General features: G+C 34.4%; 1 protein-coding gene and 1 long non-coding RNA gene across 5 annotated transcripts in view; one reads left to right on the top strand and one right to left on the bottom strand.

Annotated features, from left to right (window-relative positions):
* The window catches only part of LOC122631344, a 58257-nt gene that overhangs the window by 21841 nt on the left and 13214 nt on the right, over window positions 1-23202 (top strand). The window lies entirely within an intron of this gene.
* Window positions 20413-23202, bottom strand: part of LOC122631337 (furin-like protease 1, isoforms 1/1-X/2) — a 163999-nt gene continuing 161209 nt past the window's right edge. For 2 of the 3 annotated variants that reach the window (XM_043816924.1, XM_043816925.1), the window contains one exon: window positions 20829-22283. In XM_043816924.1, coding sequence (XP_043672859.1) covers window positions 21844-22283 — 440 coding nt within the window. In that variant the 3' untranslated portion in view covers window positions 20829-21843. Of the gene's footprint in view, window positions 20664-20828; window positions 22284-23202 lie in introns of those variants that run through there. The other variant, XM_043816926.1, reaches the window with a different exon arrangement.

The raw sequence follows: 23202 nt of genomic DNA, 5'->3' as shown, positions 1-23202 counted from the left end.
GTTTTTAAAAACAACGAAAAAAAGAAGGAAAAAAATATAAAAGAGGAAATAAACAAAAAAGAAAAAAAATAAATAAATAAAACGATAGAAAGGTAAAAGAGAAAAACTTTGGAGAATTTTTCCGTGCCATTCTTTCCCTTGCTCGTCCTGATCCATCGATCATTAATCCTACGTTAAATTTCTGAGGAAATATTTGGGAAAGGGAAAGTCATGGAAATGCGAAAGCAATCGAACGTCAAGATATTTCGTTTAACCTTTCAACTTCGTAAGCACACAAGTAAAGGCAATGGTTTCTGTCATGCCATCCGTTTTCTCTCCCTTTCTACTTTATACTTTTCCATCCATTTTTCTTCCCCACCCTTTATCCATTCTTTTTACGTAGGGGGACCGTAAGTACTTAAAGTTCCTCCTTCAGGATATTCCATACGCTTTTGAAACGCTATAGCTTTTCCTATAACAGATGAGATAAATTTAGGTTGAAAAAATATTGTCACCGTACACAGCATGTCCCTTGATTTTATAGTGCGAAACTATCGCCATTTTCGTTGTGTCGCGATAGATAGCGATTTTTCACTATGCGCAATTTCAAACGCTAGAATATCTTTCGCTCTCGCAGGCATAGCACTTTCTCTTTCTTTATCTCTTTCTCTCTTTCTCTATCTTTTTTTTCTCTCTCTCTTTCCACTCGTGTCACCAAACCAAACGAGATTTTCGGAGGAACACTATGCCGTTTTAGGGTGGTTTTATTAGGTACATACGACCACATCAAAGTGAAACAGGTACCTAACCCGTGCCGCGAAAGAGCTGCCACCCGTGAATTTCAAATTTTTTTCCATGGGATCGTACCAAATGCGTAGTGCGATAAAAATGTTACAAAAAAAAGGAAGAAAAAAAAAAGAGGAGAAAAATCAAATTTTCCTCATTCGCAAGAGAGAAACAGTTATTTTCACGACCTTATTATACAAAACGTAGAGAATTTTTATTTTTTTCCTTTTAATTTTATTATTCTGCACGGAGCGAGGAATAAAAGAACGTTTTCGTGTAAAGATTTTTTTAAATAAAAAATAATGTGAGCATAAAAAAGTGTCACGGCAATGTAATGAAGATCAACTTAATGTCCGAAGCAAACAAAGCGATTCTTCATTGCTGGAAACTGGATAGGGACGAAGCCGTAGTTTACTTTCTATCGTTACAAGGCCCATTGCCATGGGCAAAGAACGTAATTAAAGTGAAACAACACTCGGTGAGAGAGGAAAAAAGGTTAATAAAAAAATGTTTGTTCCGTCGTAAAGTGACATTGTCGATTCTAAACATCGTCAGGAGGGCAAGGGGATAAAATTTCAGTGAAACGACAACGGGATATTGCTCGTTGGATGTTCGTAGCTGTTATGGTGTGAGTACGGAAGAGGCTCGCGTTCGTTGTAAATTCGATCGCGCGAGAGCACGTAATCACGACATAATGAGATGCGGTGACTGGTCTCCAACTTTAATCAGTGTTTAGTAGAAATTAGCCCAGTCAATTAAACGCCTTGTCTGGCTGCGACAGCTCACAGCCAACCCCGGACTCCTCCTTCTCTTCTCTGAATATAGCTTGCGTATGGTAATTCGAAATAGCATCCCCGTGAGCACCATATGTCAACGACATGGAATTAATTACCTCCATGGAGTCCGTACCAACCTCGAAACGTTCAAACCCAACACCAAAGCCTACCACTCCTACACTTCTCCTTCTATCTCGCCCCTCCATGTTTCGATTCCGACTCCCTGGTAATAATTTGTCGTTTCCGTCTAAGTGCATAGGCGTCGGATTTATATTTGTATAGTATACGAACGAATAAATCAATACCAACACGATTTTTATTATTCGTACTGTTCCTTTAATACTTCGATACCCAACGAGAGAAATTCTTGTGGCATCTTAATGAAAGCAGTAGCTTCTACCTCACCGTTATCGGATCATTCGAAGAGAGTCTTGAGAGTAGTTGATAAAAAATCAAGTAAAAAAAGGGCGAGAGGGCAATTCTTTAACCGCTAACTGGCACTCCTCGTCTAATAGTCCGTAGGACAGTATCTCCGAGCCGAAGGAGAAGTTATTCCGTGACGAATGGCTTTGCCGATAAAACATCTTCGTTTCATTTATTTTCTCACCGGATCAGATAGGCTCTGGAAGAAGCCTTTTTCGTGCCTAAGAAAAGATTCCTTCGTCGAGTATTTAACAAACAGATATTCTTTTTTTTATTACGACAATTAGAGTTTATATATATATATATTTTTCTTTTATACGATATCAAATTGATAAACTTTAACTTTAATTAGCTACGATGAACGAAAGTCGAGTTGAGAAATGTTTTATATGTCTGTGATTAATCACTCCGTAACACGAAAGGAAAGGTAGAGCGTAGTCCACGTCTTTTCAATTATTTCTTCGAGTTACATTCGGAGCTTGAGTGTACCTACATGTAAGTTGTATCCTGACATGGGATACTCTCTATACAAAATAATGATGAAAGTTCTTGCAATTGTTTCTCCCATTCGAATGTTGTTTCCACGTTGGGATCATTTTTTATCGCGTAGTAATTATAACGATCAGTCAACAAGGGGTTATATAGCTTATAAAAAAAAAAAAACAAGCGTGTGTCTACGACTTTGATATAAAATCGAATGAAAAATGACTAACCCTGCGATGGGTCCCACATGTTGTTATAAAGTATATCCTATATAGCGAGAGAATTCTCGCGTGCACAATAACGTATTGCCCTTTGTTATCCCTTCTCAGAGAACTAGGGACTCATGCTCATGGTGCGGTTGACCATTTACCATTCTTACGAAGATCAATTGTGTTTAGTCTCGCACCCTCGTATACGCGAAGCATCCCCCTAAAACCTGTTACGTACAGGCGTGGGCTCACTCCATTGGCACGTTCTACGGCATATGACCTTCCTATCCAGCGTTAATGGTGAATTTTTGTGATCGGACACACCGATAAACATAACAATTTATTTTCCCTTTCGTTCCTTTCGTTCGTTTAATGGCATCGTTCTTTTATTTTTTCCTTTTTTTTTCTTCCGCAAGAAATAGAAAATAAAAATTAAAAAGTGCGATGAATTTTCCTTTTTCTTTTTTATTTTTTTTTTTGACTAAAATAGGCCTGTAAACTTTTAAAAAAAGATTCGCGTCATTTATTTACTATATATTTTATTATTATATTCGTATATCTTAAATAGATTTGACGGGCGAGAAGGCTTCTCGTTAATTAGTCGAATATATCGATAATTCTGAATTGTAAAAGAATACCGAGACAAAGATAATTGTTTTGATCGATAATGAGAAACATGAGATCTTGTTAACAATGATAAACTCAAGATAGGTTCTTTGCTTCTATTATAATAATAACGTAAAATATAAGTTATATTATAAAACACGATAACGATCCATCATTGTAAAGGTATTGCATGAATATAACGATTTTAATCAACAGATTTTATCCGTAGAAAATCAACTACGTTTTGTTAGCATTTATCGCTAATTATTATCGGGAAATAGCTCGTTCTCTATCGTCTATTAAATCTATTTAATTATGACCATGATATCGACCAGATACGAAATCGAAACTCGTTATTAATTCATTATTTCTACCTTAAAATGAATATCACGAAATTATCATCCACATTTTCTCTCGTTTCTTTGTCAAAATCATCGGTAATAACGTGTGAATAATCATCGAATCGATTGTATTATTAAATTTTTTTAATCAAAACAGCATATTGTCCTATTGTCTACATAAATCCAATTTCATGACATTGATATTCTTGGAAATTTTTACTTACTTATGATAGCTCGTAATAAACAATGAAGGAATAGAAGGAAAAAGAAAACAAAGAAGGAGGAAAGGAACGTTGTGTTAGTAAACAAAAACAAAAGTCTTGCTGCGACGAGCGCACAGTGAAGTAATATAGTAGTAGGCGAGATTTCTGTAAGTAAGGTTGATCTTATGGAGCGACTGTGAGTTGGCGACGAAATTAAATAATTTTTCTTATTTAGTGAACGTCGGAGCAACAGAGATAGAAATAGAGGGAGAGAAAGAGAGAGAGAGAGAAAGGGCGTGAAAGAAGGAAAAAGAGAAAGTCATAGAGATATATAGAGAGAAAGAGAGATAGATAGAGAGAGAGAGAGAGAGAGAGAGAGAGAGAGAGAGAGAGAGAGAGAGAGAGAGAGAGAGAGAGAGAGAGAGAGACGGAAGGAAAGAAGAAAGTGAAGAGAGTCTCCGGTATGCTTTAAAAGAGAAGTATGCTTAGTTGGGGCTTGTAATGAACTCTCGAGGGCCAACTTGCCAGCCACCCAATCCTCTCCCTTTTCCTCTGTCACCCTATGAACTACCAAGGAGTATAGTATACGCGCATATAAAGGACAGAGTAATAAGAATATACTCGGAATATGTGTGTATATATATTTATATATATATATATACATATACACACACATATATATAGATACACATATATCAGTATGTCTGAGAATAGTGATGGAGTGAGAAAGAAAGACAAAAATTTGAAAGAGAATTTTGAAGGAACAAAGAAAGATTATATTATGAAACAATAGAATGATTACAAATGAAATATATATATTACATTACACGCGCACACATGCATATATACACACATATTATACACACATTATATTATACGACACATTCGATGTTATTAATCAAATCAGCAATTATCGTCTTTGCCGAAGAGGGTCAAAGTCATGTCGTCATTTTCTATTCTCATTCGCTCTGCATATAATTTAAATATTCATCATTACAAATAGAAATGCCGCTGTAGTTGCTCGCCTTACTCTATCGAACATTTCACGTATAAGTACGAGGACGCGCGCGCGCCCGTGCATCGCAGTTCATGGACCAATACATGCGCATACTAGTGCACTTGTAGTTCGCTTGATGACCTGGCCTACATCATAGCTTTAATTACGAAGACGAGATAGGACTCCGCCCTGCGTCACAGCGCCATTGAAAGTTAATCTTCTTCCCATTCCACCTACACCCTCTTCGCCACCCAGCTCCTTTTGCCACCCGATTTCTCACTCTCTCTCTCCTCTCTCTCTCTTTCTCTCTCATTCTATCCATCTATCTATCTATCTCTCTGTCTCTCATCCTTTCTCTCCCTTATTCGTAACTCCTCTCAGTCCTAGCTCCGCAAGTGGCTAACTGCTCGGTGAATACCTTCCTGATGGCAATTATCTGTAAGTAAACGCTCGGAATGTTAAATCGGTCGAATCGTTTGCGCGTTCTTTCGCCCAATTTACAAGGAATCCTTCAAAACCTTCGGATGAGAGAAAAGATTGAGATCCTATTATCTATGTAATTTCTTTTTTCTTTTTTTTTCTTTTTTTTTCATAATTTCCATTTTTTTTACGTGGCTGTAATTTGTTTCATAGCTTTAATTCATGAGAAATTAATTTGTAAGCAACTGATTTATAAGATATCGTTAAACGTCCGATATCGAATATTATTGAAAATTTGAAGGCGTTAATAAGTCTTTTTATTTTATTATAATGCCTTCGTTACTTTCTGTTTTAAAAGACGCTCGTACGACAAGATGGACGGCAAAGAATTTAATTTGGCACGAACGCGTTTCTTAGTAGGTTAGTCAGCCGTGGGGGTTGAAAAGAATCGCTTTGATGCGGTCGAGGTAAAATTTAATTTGAAAGATCCTTAACGAGCCACGGAATATGTTGTTAACTACGATTGGGATTCTTCTTTTTTTTTTTCCTAACGATCCACTGAGCTGGAATTATACGTATAATTAATTGGAGGATGAAACGACTGTGAAACATTCTTTTTTATTATCAAATTATACATTATTAATTTTCTTCATTCCTTTGTTATTGGTATATTTTTTAATTACCGTCTTGTATTTTTAAAAACTTTTGAATCCATTGAATAGATTGAATTCGATGCGAATTCTTGAAACGTCTGATCAATATCTCAGCTTTCTACTGATAACTAAGAAAATGTTGAAGGAATGTGTTCAGATTCGATCAGTAAGACTAAAGAGTTATTTTTTTAATATTTTATTGTTAAAAATATTAATATTACTTATATATTGTACTTTATTAATTTACTATATATGCTTCGTATTATAAAATTTTATAGTTGATATTAATCTGAATAGAACTTGTATTTAAATACTCAAACGGAGTATGAACTAGGAACTGACAATATTATTAGGACAGCTTGCATAATGTAATAACTATTTTAAACAATGTATGTATACGCAAATTCATAATTATTTATGTAAACAATAGGCGATGAACGTTTGACTTTAGTTAATGTACATTTGTATATTATGAACGGGTCAACGGTTTCAGTGAGATCACAGCCAATCAGGAAATTCGACAGAGCACTAATTTACAGACGTACAATACCCGATCCATAGGCTTCCGAGCAATTAACTTAATCCGCAGTTTAGAGAATAGCCTAGTCTTGTCGCAGAGCATTCGTCTGCGTTCGTATTAGTTTAAATTTAATCTATAAATTGTAATAGTTGAACGAATAAGAATAAAATGGACAGTAATAGTCGAAGCTTTGATAGAAGAATCGAAAATCGAAAAATTCGTAAAAAAAGATTTTTTTGTTAATACCTTTTAATTTACTCAAAAAAAAAAAGAAAATAAAAAAAAAGAAACTATAAAAGCTGGATATTACCTAATATTAAACGAGTAATAACGGCATGTTGAGTCTTTTACATGGATAATCATAGTACGTTAAACAATATTTTTTAATGGAAGTATAATTTTTTTGCTTTAAAATCGTAACGTTTGATTTAAATTCCTTTGTTGAAAATTTTTTTAACATATTATCAATGATTATTAATTAGCGTTGAATTCATGTTAATAATCAACGATAAGCTCAGAATTGGAAAAGTAAAAGATTTAAATTTATATCTATGCGAGCAGTAATGAAATTATATCATTTCAGTAGTTTGAATTATTACACACCACTGTTCAATATTGAAATTTTTCGAATAATATTTTCTCTCCTACAACTTTCTTTATACCGGTACTCTATTTATTTTTTATGTCTCGTTATACATTACAGATTAATGTCTCATTAAAACTTTGATATAATATATCCAAATTTGTTATAGATAGATATACAGATATTATTTTGAAGAACGGCTTATTTCAAGATCCTCTTTGGAAAATTAAAACGAGAGGAAGAAATCCTCGGAGAACTAACAATAAGCGTCATGAGAACAACGGACTAGACTAGAATGCACCATTCTTCTCAAAGACACTTGCATTTTGCTCATTATGCAATTTAAAATATTTTATTCATCTTGTACTGTCATTACGAATGATAAATAGTAATGCCAGAGGAAACAGATTTTTCTCCCTTTTTCTTTGTTTCTTTTTTTCTTTCTTTATTATTATTTTTTTTTTTCGGTCAAACTTTCACCGGTGTTTCTTCAAGCATATATATATGAATATGTACATGAACGTTCCTATATATCGCAGTTTAGAGGTATATTTAATTGTGTTGTGAAAGAAAGGGAAAAAGAAAAAAAAATGTGTCTTTCACCGACGTTCAAGTAAAATGAGAAAAAAGTGTTGGAAAGAGTATTTTAAAAGTTATAAGCTTGAAGCTAGTATGGTACGGAACTTGCTACCGCGTTTTCCTGCATGTCGCTTTAAAGCTTTTCCAGGCACTACCAGCAATTAGCCATGGTTGAGTGTGAGACGAACGAAAACGCACGGTAATCCGACAATTTCATTGTTTTCTCTCTGCTTCGGGCATGGAACGTTCTAGGAACGTTCTTTCGATGCGACAGCTTGCTCAGGAAAAGAGAACAAAGCCGATAGAATATTTTCATTTCTTCTTGTGTAAAAAAAAAATTGTTAAGAATAATCGAATGTTTCGAATTGGATAGTCTAATTAATAGAAAAACACGGCCTTCTTTTTCATTTTTCCTTTTCTACTTTATCGTATCGACGATTCCACAACTCAACAGTTAGAAAACTTTTAATCGATATCGAGTTCAATTTGAAGATTTCGCGTTAATTATAGAACTCGACGGATACAAACAGATGCAGAGCAAACTATGTTATTCTTATTGATTAAATATAACGACATTGACATTTCGTTTCGTCACGTTAACATCTAGATATATATTCTATTTTGATTTAGCAAAGATAACAATGTCAATGAGAAAGGCTTTAACAGAAGTGCTTGTAATGTCGACTTACCAAGTGCAGCTAACCAGTGAAATTAAATTTTGGTGAACCGCTGACGTTCTCAAATTCGACACCGTATTCTCTGAAGTTTGTAATCACGGGTTTCAAGTTACGAGATACCAGTGCCCTAATTTACTTGCTCGAGTATGAGAGCAATATATATATATATATATAAAGAGAAAGAGAGAGAGAAAGAGAGAGACTCGAAACTTCTGGTTCATATTAAAAGAGAACATGAAAATACATGATTGTACAGCTGATTAACAAGATACTTTCTTCATTCTATTATTATTCAACTTTTTTATCTATTTGAAGAAAATTATAAAAATCTTTAAGAAATTGGACCGACGTTGGTAATAAACTTTAATCAATGAATGTCTTTTTCTTTTCTCTCTCTCTCTCTCTCTCTCTGTTTTTTCCGACACAAAAGACTGAATGAATGAACGCAGTATGGCAGAATTTCTCTCATCTCTTTCGCAACTTTTCTTTTTGTAATTCGGGAATGAATATTCTAAAATCTTCACAGTACTTCGAAGTGTCGTCTGTCTTCTAGCATTAAAAAATTTACGACGTACGAGTTTAACGTTCAATGGCGTGTCTGAGAATTTTTTTATAACTGGCTCGAAAGAGAGAGACGATATATAAAAATATAAAGAGAAATCGAGAAAGAGAGAGAGAGAGAGAGAGAGAGAGAGAGAGAGAGAGAGAGAGAGAGAGGGAGGGAGATACATTTAGAAATAGAGTAGGTAATATCATTCATACGACGAACTAAAAGTCGAAGATGAGTATATCAAGGAAAAAAAAATGGAAAGAGGAAGAGAGAGAGAGAGAGAGAGAGGGATAGACGAGATTAAAGCAATTTCGTTGGTCATTTGGTATTCTCGCTCTACAAAGCTTTGTATGCGGTCGCGCGAAAGGCAGCGCGTAAGTTTTGTATGTGGTCGTGCAAGCACTGTGCTTTTATCATACGAGCTGAAAATGATTCATGGAAGCCGCATTTAATAGTAGTAGAAAAAGAAACAATTTCACGGCTATCAATTAACTGTATTGCGTGTGTTGATGTTCCTTATCAATGAATCGGATGATTTGAAATTCAAATTTGTTGAAACTAACTCGTTTCCGAGGAAATTAGTCGAACTAAAGGGTGGAAGAGAGACAGTCTCCACGAGTTTTCCGTTTACTCTCTTTCCACAAGGGATGAGGGTAGTTCGCGACTGAGGGCGTTGGAAAATTGAACTTGGAACGTTCGTTAAAATTTTAACGGTCTCACGTAACAAAGCGAAGTGACTTTCCTCTCGTTCATTAATTGACAGGAAGGAAAGTAGATTCTTTTGTCGTTTTTTATTTTTCTTGAAAGCTTTCGAAAATTATTGATCGTATAATAATATCAAATGTAACAATATAAATAATTTCTTTTAGTTTCACGGTAAAAAACATATTTACGTTCCGTTTAATAATCGAAGCGATAAATGAACTTTTTAGCGGATTTACGTGAGTATGTAATTTTGTTTTAATGTAACGACTGTATTTCAATATTTTAAAAATAATTCCATTTGAATGTCTGAATGTAATATAAGGTACGTGATATAAAGAAAAGGGATGTAAATATATATGTATGTGTATGTTTGTGTGTACATATATGGTAACTATGAGAACACAGTGGATATTTAATAAAATATTCCGTAAATTCTGAGCTCGGTTGCTCGGTTTTAATCCGCGTATTATTCAAACATACGCCGACCGTGAGTGGATGTTATGGTGCAAGGTATAGGATGAGATAAAAGGTAAGAGCTAAAGCGGTCTTCCCACGTATCTTCTTTTCTACCTACCTTTTCTATCTGGTAAGATTACGAATTAACCGGGGAATAGTACGAACGTGGGTTGTTAGTATTTACTACCTCTCGTAATTCAACTTGTATCGTTTTAAACCAACAACTACATCCATATTCTATACGGTTTTGTTCAACATGCTCACTTGGACGTTGAGATTTGCCAGATACAATGTTCGATTGAAATTTTTAATTAGTGATAAATTTGTGATCATTTATCATTAATCTATAAGGAAGGAACGCAAGTTCGATGGTTCAGAATTTGCTCGATATAATAATGGAAGAATATTCGAAGAAGAGCCGAGAAAAAATAAAGGGATAGGTAGCGAGTGGAGAAAGGAAATGATACGAAACACGATAGACTAGGAAATCTGCAAAATGGCGTCTCACGAAAGTGCCTCGAAGAGAGGATCGTATGGCGAGAAATGTGTATCGGAATGATGCGGATATTGGAAACGTCGTACGCCCTGTACGGACTTCCGTTAGTGTGTATCGATAACGAAAGAACCATCCTCTTCGTTCCTCCGTCAAATCGAACAATAACGATACGTACAATAGTAAACTTCTCATGTCAGTAAAATATAGCGAGACTATTGATTCTTCGTATCTTATCAGTTAGAACAGAGAGACATAGTGAGTCAGTGGCAAGTGTACTCTATCGAAATAGTGATGTATTTTGTTGTTTGTTATCGTTTCATTTATATAGGAAGAACTATTTAAAAGAAATTTTTTTTAAAGTCACTGCATCCTCGATAAAATTTTACTATCTTAGTATTTATCTATATGCGAATTAGTCCAATATACATAAGTTAAGTTTGGATTGATTATGCAACATCTATGCATATATATATATATATATATATATATATATACCATGTAAATTCATAGGAATTATTAACCAAATTTGATAGGAAATTCAGAAGTTATGCTCATAGGAGAAATGCAAAACCAACAAAAATATTCATTCCTAAGGATAATCCTCTTCTTAGCAAGATTATAGTTGTTATTTTGTATTCGCAAATATGCAATTCGTTCGTATATATTCAAAAGAATTCATCGGTATTCTCATCGACGAGACCAGCTTTGAGAAGAAATAATGCATAATAACTTGAATCGAGTCAAGAAAGATAAAAAAATGAAAGAGAGAAAGAAAGAGAGAGAGAGAGAGAGAGAGAGAGAGAGAGAGAGAGAGACAGAGAGAAAGGAAGAAGGAGAGAGAGAGAAAAACACTGACGACATAGTGAAGTTTTTCCTTTATTCAGGATCTTACCGTATTGAAATGAAATACGCGGAAAGTGCAATTTGTTATGGAAAATCCCTACGAGACGCGGAGATGGAGTGAGGAAAAAGGGATCCATCAGGAAACTTACAAGTCGTGGAGAAACGTAGTCTCTTTTCTTAGATTCTTCTCCGTTTTCTGATTTTCTTTCTCCTATCTCTGTTTCTTTCTAATCTTTCTCATTCTCTCTCGTTCTACTTTTACATTTTTTTTTTCATACCAAGATGTATATATCGAGCAGATGGCAAAGTAATTTCCAAGATACAATTTTCGTTTCTTTCTGTTTCTTTTTTTTTTTTTGCATATTCTTCTTTTTTGCCTTATCCTTTCCACACGAACGTTTTAAATCTTTTAAAGTTATTATTAATCGGATAAAATGAAATATGTAATTGCTGTAAATGATTTTCCTTTTTTCTTTTATTCTTTTCTGATTTTGTTTCTCTTTCTTTTTTCTTTTTTTTTTTTTTTGAAAAAATTTGATTAAACGAAGAAGAACGTTTAGCGAAGGAATAAATTTCATAAGCGAGCACTTGATCGCGATAAACCGAGTGAACGAACCAACTTCGATAATAGCAGAAATTGGATAATAGAGGTTTGCTCCTCGTCCCTATTATTAGCGCTGATTGGTTCTGTTCTGGGGGTGCTTGCGGATAATCGGTATATTACACGATATTAATCGTTACAATACATGAATGTGGTCACATTTATATTGTTATCTATGGTGAAAACAAGTCGATTCTATTATAGATCTTCCGTCAAAGAAGAATAACAAACCAATAATACATAATTATGGTTATTCGTTAATAGGATTATAATCGTGTCCCTTTTCCTTTTTCTTTTTTTTTAACGTAAAATATTAACAATTTTTTAAATATTTGATTATAATATGTCCAAAAGAAAATATAGATATAAATATATCATTCTCGTAGAAATAATTTTCATCGTCGAGCCTAAATTTCCCTCGTCGTACAGCCTTATACAAGCCGTACAATAGATTAGAAAGCAATCGATCATAAATATCTAAGGAAACGTCGACGTCGTCGAGCGGTAACGCTGATAAATTATTGTTACGAACTCTGTATACGTAGCACGTTGAGCTTCGGATAAATTTTGGCAACGAGATTCAAAATATGTATGTACACATGCTTCCACTCTGAAATAGATAACGCTAATATAATTTCTACTGTTTGATTAAGTACTATAAACTACGACTAGACGAACAAGAAAATGAATATTATCGTTTACACAATGTCGCAAAAAAATGGTTTAAAAAATTTAGTTTCGCAAATGTTTTTTATTCTTTTTATTTTTGTTTAATACCATCATCCAGAGTTAGAAGAACGAAATGAATTGCAGTTACATTGGAAGTGCTTTTTTTTTATTTCTAACACTCAAGATAGTAATAATAATCCTTCTTCTTCTTTTTCATTCATAAACCGGACATTCATCGTTTGGATTATGCGAAGAATAATAATCATTATAGATATCGATGACAAATATTGATTCAGCAATATCGTGAAAATATATTTCTGGGTTTATAACGTGTCGTTATCAAATAAAAAAGAAAATATTTTTTTCACAATGCTATAAAATTATACGAGAAGAATGGTAGAATAGAATAATGGAGTCCAAAGGAGGATATGGAGATGAAAGTAATAAAGTAACAGCCAATGAGATCGGCTGTGAATAAGAAGTTCGAGGGTGCGTAATAGCAGGAAACTTTTCTGACTTCATCCGCAAAGTAATCGCTTAAATTCAAACTGCATTTCCACCGCTGCAGGTTTTATTACTCGAACTCGCTCGATCGTCATTTTACTTGGAGCTCCTTGCTTTTTCAGAGATTTCTCGGCATTTACGATCTCGGCTCGCAGCTGTTCGTAATGCGGGCATATATACAGCCGTTAATATCGAAAGTATGCAAGGAACTTGGTGCCATTTTGAGACGTTAAATCAAAATGTTGAAGAAAAAAGAAAAATAAAAAGAAAGCTCAAATTATCGAATATCCGAGATCGTCGAGAAGCAGAGATTGATAAAAATGTTAATTAATCGGTAAAAAGACGGCAAAGGACACTGCAAGGTTATTACAATAGAGAAAGGTTAATTTACTTGTTTTTTGTATTCACGAGTTCATCATGAGAGATAGTAATTAACGAAGGGATAGACAAAATGGCTTGTTTGTTTATTAACGTGAACAATATATGTACAGGTTATAGATAAAAATTCGTATTATCAGCAAAAACTCGTTGTATGAGACAGAGAAAGAGATAGGTAGAAAGAGAGAGAGAGAGAGAGAGAGAAAGAGAAAGAGAGTCGTTGGCTCATGGCCTGGTGCTTCACTTTTTTGTTCAGAGTGCAATACTCCGAACTGCAGTGCCATTACCAAAATTGCTCAGCGATCCTGGTTATACATCCACTTACGAGGACTTTTTAAAACTTTCAAAATTTATTAATATTCTGGTTACGAGGAAAAATTTGTTATATATGGCACCACAGAATTCACTAATTACTTGCTCGCAATCGTATGTTGGTACATATGTATGTAAATACATAAAGAAGTACTTAGAGAAAGTAGAACGTTTAACAAGCCGTGCAGGCTTAATTACGAGGATCTCATGAACCTTTTTTGTACTTTCTCTCTCTTTCTCTCTCTTTTTTTGTCTGACTGCCTCGTTCTTTCTTTCTTCTTTTCTTTCTTTGAAAAATATGGAAATATAATATTTTATAAAACTCTATAGTAATGTTGTATAATCATCAATGATTGTATAATCATCAAGAATTTTAATAGTATCATGAGAAGAAACACGGTTTATAACATTCAATCAGTCTATCAATTAATTTTTGTTAAATTCGCTTGACGAAGTAAAAACGTCAACGTAGAGAAATATTCATGTAGAATATAATTTTTTTATCGGTTGAATAGAAAGTAATATATGTTTCGGTCTCAGCGAAAGTTCACATTTTCAAAACTTGATGACATAATACAGTTGAAATGGTATCTCAGTCGTGCAATTACCTCTTCTTTGTTTTTCAACCGAAGTTGGGAATGTCTAGACGGCGAAGTGACCCAAAGTGAGAAAGTTCGGACATTTAATTGCAATTGGGAAAAGGGATAAGGTAAGGGGTGAAGAAGAAGGGTATCTACCATTTTATGTACTTTTACTTTTGTACATCCTATCTGGTTACAACATTTAAAACTTAAAATTAGTTGTCCCAAGAGAAGATCTTCCTTCGTTAATCGCAAGAAATCGCGTAAAATATTTCACGATGAAAACTGATTACCCTTGTAAATGTCTTATTAGAATATATATGAACAAATGCATTTTATTTTCTCTGTCATTCATAGAAACATCTTAGCGAGATGTAAAAATGTATAAGCGAATAGTTTAGTATAAAATTTATGAGATTAATAAGAATGTTTCATTTCCTTAATCGAAAAGTAATAATGCTAATGAGTTTTGTTGAACGAAACGGCCATTCATTTCGATGAAAACCTTCAAGACGTTAAAATTGTTTTTACTAATTTAACTGTAGACATTGTCGTTGCAAATATATACTAAGATCGTTTCTTCTGTCTTTTCTTTTTTTTTTCTCGCGAATAATTCGTGAGAAATTTTTTTAAAGCATCGTAACGGGGGATGCTCGTTCGGAAAAAGTAAAAGCGATTCGCCGAGAGCGAAAATCCAATGTCGTATTTCTTGGAAACGTGAGTATGCTTAAGGTAAGTCAGGTTGAATGAAAGAGGTAGTCAAAATGGACTGGAGTCAAAAGGCTTCTTTCCGGCTAACTAAGCACATATAAATAAGTAAGAGAGTCCTACCCTTGAAAAGTCACTCGTGTTAGAATGACTTGGTAAAAGAAGGTAGAAAACCTTGGAAAAACGTACTGACTTTATATATTTCACTTCGCATAGACAGATCTCTTGAATTACGTTAATTATGAATTTTCTTCTTTCATTTATTACTCCTTAGTCGTTCGGTCAGTTCAACCGGTGGTAATTTTGTAAAAGTGCTAAATAAATAAATAAATAAATAAATAAATATTATTAAAGATAACTTCATAAAATCTGTGATAATTAATCGTTCAATCATTAGTAATTTCGTGAAAGTGTTAAATAAATAAATAAAAAAATAATATTAAAGATGACAATTTTGTAAAATCTGTTATAATATTAAATAATTCGATCTAAAGAAGTACTTTCGTATAAGAGGATCGAACAAAGTTCTTCATTTAAATAAAGTTTTTCGTGTAATTTGCATAAATCTTGATGTATATACATTCGATAAATCTTTTTTGACTACTAGATAGAAAAGCATGTTTCCTAGAGCAAAACTATGTTTTACGAAGAACAGACGCTCTAACGAAGGACATCGAATGTCGAAAGCTGTGCGTCTTTGGGGAAAAGGGCCGAGTCCTGTTAGTCGACGGACAGAGTGGACGGGCAGGAAATTCGCGCGGCACGTTTCACGATCGCGACAGCGTATATAGAGGGTGAGACGGAACGAGACGTTACGAGTCCCACGGGAACCGTTTCGTGATATACGTATAAGAGCCGTTCTCTGCGTTCCATTGAATAACTCAGTGTTGCACGCCGCCACTATTCTCGACATCTTCTCTCCTTACCCTACGTTGCCTTTCGCCCCAACCTCGTTTGGGGATCATCCAGTTCGAGTAAAGGAAAAAAAGGAAAAAAAAGAAAATAATGAAAATGGAAAGAAGGAAAAATCGATAGTCTCGTTTGCCACATATACCACAAAGACTGTCGATGTTCCTTTTTCTCCTCTTTTGAAGGATTTGCGTCACAAAAATCTATGCTCCGATTCGATGATACGTATAAAATATGTCAGTGATCATGATAGTCGTTCTCGTCATGTCTCGCACTTAGTATTTCCCTAAGGAGGATTGGATTTTTTTAATTAATTAAAACTGAATTAATCGGGTTAAAGAGTAAGAATGATTTTTATTCTTTTATCATTCATTATATTCATTATATCAAGAAATGTAATTCTAGAAGAATTAGATTTGTTCAATTAATTAATAATAAATGATCGGTTTAAAAAAGAAAAATGATTTTTATCCTTTCTTTATTTAATTCTATATTCGTATCAGTACTAAATCCAAAGATTTTGATCATCAAATTCGCTTTTGAACGATTTCATATGGACCATAAATGTCTAAGTAAGTATAGATATGGTTTGAAGAGAGATAGAGGTAGGAAGCATGTATATTTAACAAACGTTGAAGTTGGTCGACGAAATTTTGGCGTATCTCTACTGCGAAGAAGAGAAGTCGTCGAGTTGGTAGAGAGAACGATGGACTGTGTTGGTTAATAGAACAATAGGAGTCGTAAGCGGAAAACGGTCTATTCGAGTATTTGCATTTGCGGTATGCATTGCACATTGAATGCGACTAAATGATGCCTAGGTTTCCACGTATGCGACGAAACTGTACGCGTACGTCTTCGTCGTCGCCATCGTCGTGGTCGCCGTCGTCGTTTTCGTTGGGATACATCTAGACGTCGTTAAAATGGAAATGGAAACGAAGTTGTAGCGATTCGTTAACTGAGAAACTACGGTATGCGACTCGATGTTATAGCAAAGAAGCCGATAGAGTACGAAGGACACTTCTGAATCCTGTGTGTTCCGAATACGTATTCCTTGAATTTGAAATAGTTTTCAACAAATTGAATAAAAAAAAAAGAAGAGATACTTTTCGTACATAGAGCATAAGAAATAAATCGCAGTTATAAACTAAAATCCGTGTGAAGCTATATGATATGACGCTTTTGAAGAAAAGCTCTTCGAAACTATGAGAGTTGAACATAAATTCGTTTAACAAAATTTTGTGTAAATTAATTATGATATGACGATAATCATATTTTTGTTTTTTCTTTTTGTTTGATTTCTCAGACGCGATCAGTTTCTAAAACATATAGTTATACTTTCGACAAAAGAAATACATACTTGTATGTTCGTATTTCTCTTCTTTTTCTTTTCTCTCTTTCATTTCTTTTTTTTTTCTTATTTTCCTTTTTTCTCTCGTTTTATTCTTTCTTTCTATTTCTTTTTCATCTTTTTATACTTGCATCTTTCCTTTTCCCAAAGTCTATCCGCCCCCTTTTCCTCGGTTCTCTATGTCTTCCCTTTCATCCCTCCACTTGCCCTTCTAAGCACGACATGAAATAAAAAGAGAGTAAATACTCTGCGCCGCCGTCTCAGAGTACATAGGCGTTTGGCACGAAACCAAATTCCACCGCACCACTACCACCATCGAGACGGTCATCAACGACGGGGTTGCGAGAATACCGACACGCGAGAATAGTCGACCGATCCTTTTATACTAGTTTCCTATCTCTTTCTCTCTCGCTTGTTCTCGCTCGATTCCTCCTAAGAAGAGAACAGTTTCTACCTTTCGGTTCTCCCTCGTTAACCGTACGAAGGACTGCGAGATTATTCGACCTCCGGAAGAGCTTATCCCGCGAAATCAACAAAAAGAAATAGTTTGGCGTTCAACTCTTCAAGCTGAACGACTCTCTCTCGATGAAAGCTATCGATTCCGATTTCTTCCATTGATGTTATCGATTATGACATCATCGAAGGACTTTCCTAATAATTCGTTAAAGGTTCGATACGAAGAAATCGATCGTTTCAAATTATTTTGTACAATGAGCTTCTTTTATTCCTCGGTATTCGAAAGCCGTAAAAATCGATAAAACCAGATACATACATCATATCGTCAATCAAAATTCCTGTTTCTCGTTTCGTCAAAAGATATTAAACACGTTACCCTCTTAACCTTTCTGTCTCAAATTCAATTAACTGTAAATTGTATTTTTACTCGAGCCATTAATGTATTTTACTCATTAATTCTCGACATGTATAAATGTTCATAACGAAGTAACGATGTTACAAAGTCATTTCGACATTCCGCATTTACAATGTTACGAAAGACCATTACACCGTAAAACCGCACTCAATCAATACCGTCATCGAAAATGACGTTGCGATCGGTAAGCGAAATACGTTCTGCTGTCGCTTTGTTTCGAGTTTCGCGTCTAGTTTTCAGTTGGAAATGCGGAACAAGAGTGAGTGAGTGAGTGAGTGAGTGAGTGAGTGAGAGAAAGAGAAAGAGAGAGAGAGAGAGAGAGAGAGAGAGAGAGAGAGAGAGAGAGAGAGAGAAACAGACAGAAAGAGAGAGAGAGAGAGAGGGAGACTTACGCGTAGCGCGTAACTGTTTGCTAATTATCGCCAATTAATCTGGTCGCTTTGCGTTCGTACGTCTGTCATCGAACCGTGACATGTGGGCAGCCGGTTATAACTACGGCAGCCTATAGCCGAGATCGTGCTCGTTATTAACGATTCGATCGTTCATTCAAGAGCAATCGCGAATCACGAATATCTCTCTCACTCTGTCTGTCTCTCTTTCTCTATCTATTTCTCTCTCTCTCTCTCTCTCTCTCTCCCTCTCTCTTTACCACGACAAACAGTTGTGGTCGGTAGAAGAGGGACCTCTGTGTCATACGAAACATCCGATGATTGCGTCCTTGAGGAGTACACTGTGGTTTAAATCAATGACACGAATGAATTCCAACTATAGCATAGACCATTCGGGATACTATTATATATATCTCCACTTAGTCGCTTGAAATTTTTTCCGATCGCTCTTTGATTAATCGACGGTGAGAGGAATTTCCCGTGTGAATAATTTTCTTTTGGGAATGAACTCTTTATATGCTAGGAAAGCTCGAAATTTCTCGTCGATTACATTGAAAAGAAAGGTCCACTAAGACCTTTCGTAACTTCGGTAGGTATTCAGGAATTTGAAAACTTTTTAAAGATCTTTTAAATTTTTCGACGAGATAAAGGAAGTTTTTGAAGTCTCGTAAAAATAAGGGATTCGTTCTGAAATATGTTCGTTCTCGAACGAATTAAGATGAGAAATATCGAAATTCGATTATTCGTTTATTAAGATCTTAATTTAGCACCGTATCGAGAAATCGTTTAACATCCGATTTATGAACTACTTAGTCGAAGGGAACTTTGGTCCATTTTAAGTATTTACCTGTTTAATTAATCATCGTACATTTCTGTACTTCGTTATTAAGAATCGTTTTTGTCGAAAGTTCATTAAATTGTAGCGAGACTTACAGACTCTCTTTAAATTAACGCAAGGATTTACTTACCTTTACTCTCCGTCGCTTTTACTACGTTCTTAATGAATCCGAAATATCTTTCATTTCTGGTAGAATTCTTACTTCCATTTTCAGAAGGAATCAAAGAGAATATCGTGTCTATTATCGTTTAATGTTCTCTCTATAATTTAAAGACGTCTGTTTGATATAATATTATATTTTGATTTAAATAGAATTTTCGATATCTTAGGATATTAATATATTATTAAATTAATTAATTAAAAAGATGTACGAACCATACAAACATTTGTTATATTTAGCATATACGGTAGTGGTTTAAAAAAACAGAAGGTATATAAAGAGAAAGAGAGAGAGAGAGAGAGAGAGAGAGAGAGAGAGAGAGAGAGAGAGAGAGAGAGAGAGAGAGAGAGAGAGAGACAAAGGAAAAGACAAAGGTCATATTAATTATTATCCTATGTAAAGTGTATAGTCCATTAATTAAGTACTGCATTTCTCACTGCCAATTAATTTCGCTGTTGCGATCGTTGTGCGATATCACGCAGGAATGGCTTGTTAATTATCAAACCTCGAGGGCGTCACGTTACAAGTGCGAGATCGTTACGAAGATGCTTGATTACACAATTAGCACGTTTCTTCTGGATCATCGAATCAATTATTTGAACATCAAACTAGGTCATCCGCTGACTTTGACAGAATTGGCTTTTACTAAACGATTCGTTCGCGTGAATTGACCGATTATTTATAGTCCGGTGAAGTCAAAGGTGATATTGGATAAAGTTCTTGCTTCGGAAAAAAATCAAAGTAGTTTGAGAGAAAGATGCATTGTTTTTTGAGAAATTTGATCTTAAAATTAATCGAGATTTATCGAGAAATGTATAACGTCGATAAGAAGAAAAAAAAAGAAGTTTCTCTCATTGTATTATTACATTTGGAATTAAAATGTTTTATTCCTGTTCTTTTTTTTTTTGTTTTTTTTTTTATATATTGCATATACATACTATCCTTTTTTTACCATATTACCATTAATAGTTAACTCATATTTGTACTATCGTATTTCCCGTATGAAGGATTACTATTTACCCATATCGATATAACAATTTATATACATTATATATATAATATAAAATTTTTGTAGAGCAAATCCAATGGTCCACCATGATCCGTGTCAAACTGCAAAGTAGAATAAAAACTATATTATTTATTTGTATATTTGATTAAATTAAACCGGTAAAAATATTCTCGTTGAAATTACGAATTTAATTACGAATGAATTATGAAGAAGGATTTGGAGAATGATTGGAATAGGATGAAACGTAAATGTACGAGTAATCGAAATATTTTCATTCGTGTTTTATATTTTATCACATTTAACAAAAACAATCAACACCGCGATGCTTCTTATAGCGTGGAACATGTACATTTGTGGTAACAATGAACAATAATATAGTTATATTATTACAAGTGTATAAGTGTGAAATTATTTAACAGTAACATGATATATCGCATTACTTAGATAAAGCACTCGAAAAACTGTGTTTTTCTTAGCAATATATTTACAATATTTCGTACATTATTGATATATATATATATATATATATATATATATATATTACACACACATATATATACACACATATATAAATGTCATACTGTCCAATTTTAGCTTACATTCTGTTAGTTTTGTTCTTGTGCAGTCAAAGTCTTATTTAAGGATTATGTAATATATCGAACTTGTTATAATCGATTACAATAGTAAACATGTTATTTCATTGGTCCATTTGACCATAGTCAAGGTAATACGATTAATCCTGTTAAAAAAGAGTCTTTGAATATTTTTGGATGATCTTTTAATACGTTTAATAGTATTCCATCTGTATAGGTAAAGAAATAAAATACTGTATTTATTGATCGCAGAAAGAAAAAAAATGAAAAAACGAGCCTCTGCATTCCCACTTATATACACAAACATATATATATATATATATATATATATATATATATATATGTACGTACATATATAATAGATTAAACGATCACTGTACTACCAAAAGTCTTTTGTCAGAGATCAACATTATATTGCGACAAGGACTATCACTGTAATTCGATAAGTTGGAATGTTTTACAATCATGTCAGTCAGAGAATAAATGCATTATGTTATTCTCGCTGTTCTTGTTAGCAGACGAAGGTCCAACATTCATGGAAGTATCTAGCAGATATTCTCTAATTCCTTCTCCTCCTCCTCCTCCGTTCTCTTCATTTCCATTAAAACGGTCGACTGTATCCCCATTGGAGAGGAGACTTCCATGGGGTTCTAGGGAAAATGAAATTTGCATCTCTCGCGGTTGCGTTTTACTCGCTATCAGAAATGCAATCATCGAGTCGAACCTTCCGGGCATCACCGTTGCTCGAATAAGCGACCTTACTGTAATCGTACGTCGAAGAATTACTTCTCCTGATGTACCAGTTAACACCAACGTAGATCATCGCCAGGACAACGATCAACGCGTTGATCGAAAAGAAAATGGTTAACCAATAGAACCACATTGTCGACTCGAATCGCCAGGCCAGATTCTGAAGAACGCATTGGGTCTCGCCGAAATTTGTCAAGAGGTTGGAATCAGAGTGACAGGTCGTGCATTCACCATCGGTTGCTCCGGAACAAGTCAGACAGGAATAGTGACACCTCCCACATACCTTTCTGGTGGTAGATTCCTCTGTAATGGCGTAGCTTCCGATCGGACATTCTTGCCAGCATTTATCCTCATACTGGTACCAATTGGACTTGCACTCTGAAAAATGACACACCTTCGTTTTCCATGCTGTTCTCCATTGTGATTCTATAAAGATTCTAGAATAACTACTTTCTGATACTAGTGCGTACTCGTTTTTAAGGAAATCAAAAAAAAAAAAAGAAAAGAAAAGGAAAAAAACAGAGAGAGATTATCATCAAATAACTTGTAGGATATTCGTCAATACACCTTCCACTACGTATGAGAGAGATGGCTCTAAGCAAGGCTTTTCCAATAAATTGTAGAAACATGCAAAAAATATCCACGATAAATACGTAAAGCGTTTTGCAGGCATCTCTATACAAAAGACAGGCTTACATTGTTTATTTTTGTCTTCTTTTACATCTACGTAGAATAGCGAGAGGAAAGTAGGCCTGTGTCTCGTTAATCTTCATTATCCTCATTTCGTCATTACGTTGTTCGTCGATATTACTGTTGTAATGCGATAAGTGATTTCTCATTTTTCGTGACCGATTATGTCCCAATCAGAAAGGAATACCTTTCATCGAAGAATCGGCACACTTTCCTTTCGCTGGAAGTAAACATCTCGGCATGTTCGTAATACCGATGTACAATTCATAGCGATTGAAAATGTTCTACATGGCATACATAAATACAATACACGCAAGCACATAATATCTAGATACATTCCGTTTGCATTCGAACAATAATGATACGCACACATACACATATATATTATATACACATTGTTTAGAATGTAATTATAGTTCGCTTAATTAAATCGAGCATATATGTTGAACAAGTAAAGTTGAGATCGAACGTAATGAATATCCTCTTCGATTTATTAAATTATGTCTATTATTGGATCTTATATAAAAATAGATTTCAATGGAGATATTCATTATACGGACGCGTACAAATGTTGCTATATAAATCGTTTTAGACAAAATTTAACTGT

The sequence above is a fragment of the Vespula pensylvanica genome, chromosome 8 (genome assembly GCF_014466175.1).
Source record: "Vespula pensylvanica isolate Volc-1 chromosome 8, ASM1446617v1, whole genome shotgun sequence".
NCBI lineage: Eukaryota > Metazoa > Arthropoda > Insecta > Hymenoptera > Vespidae > Vespula > Vespula pensylvanica.
Note: the sequence above shows the minus strand (reverse complement) of the source record. Positions and strands in the feature narration are given on the sequence as shown.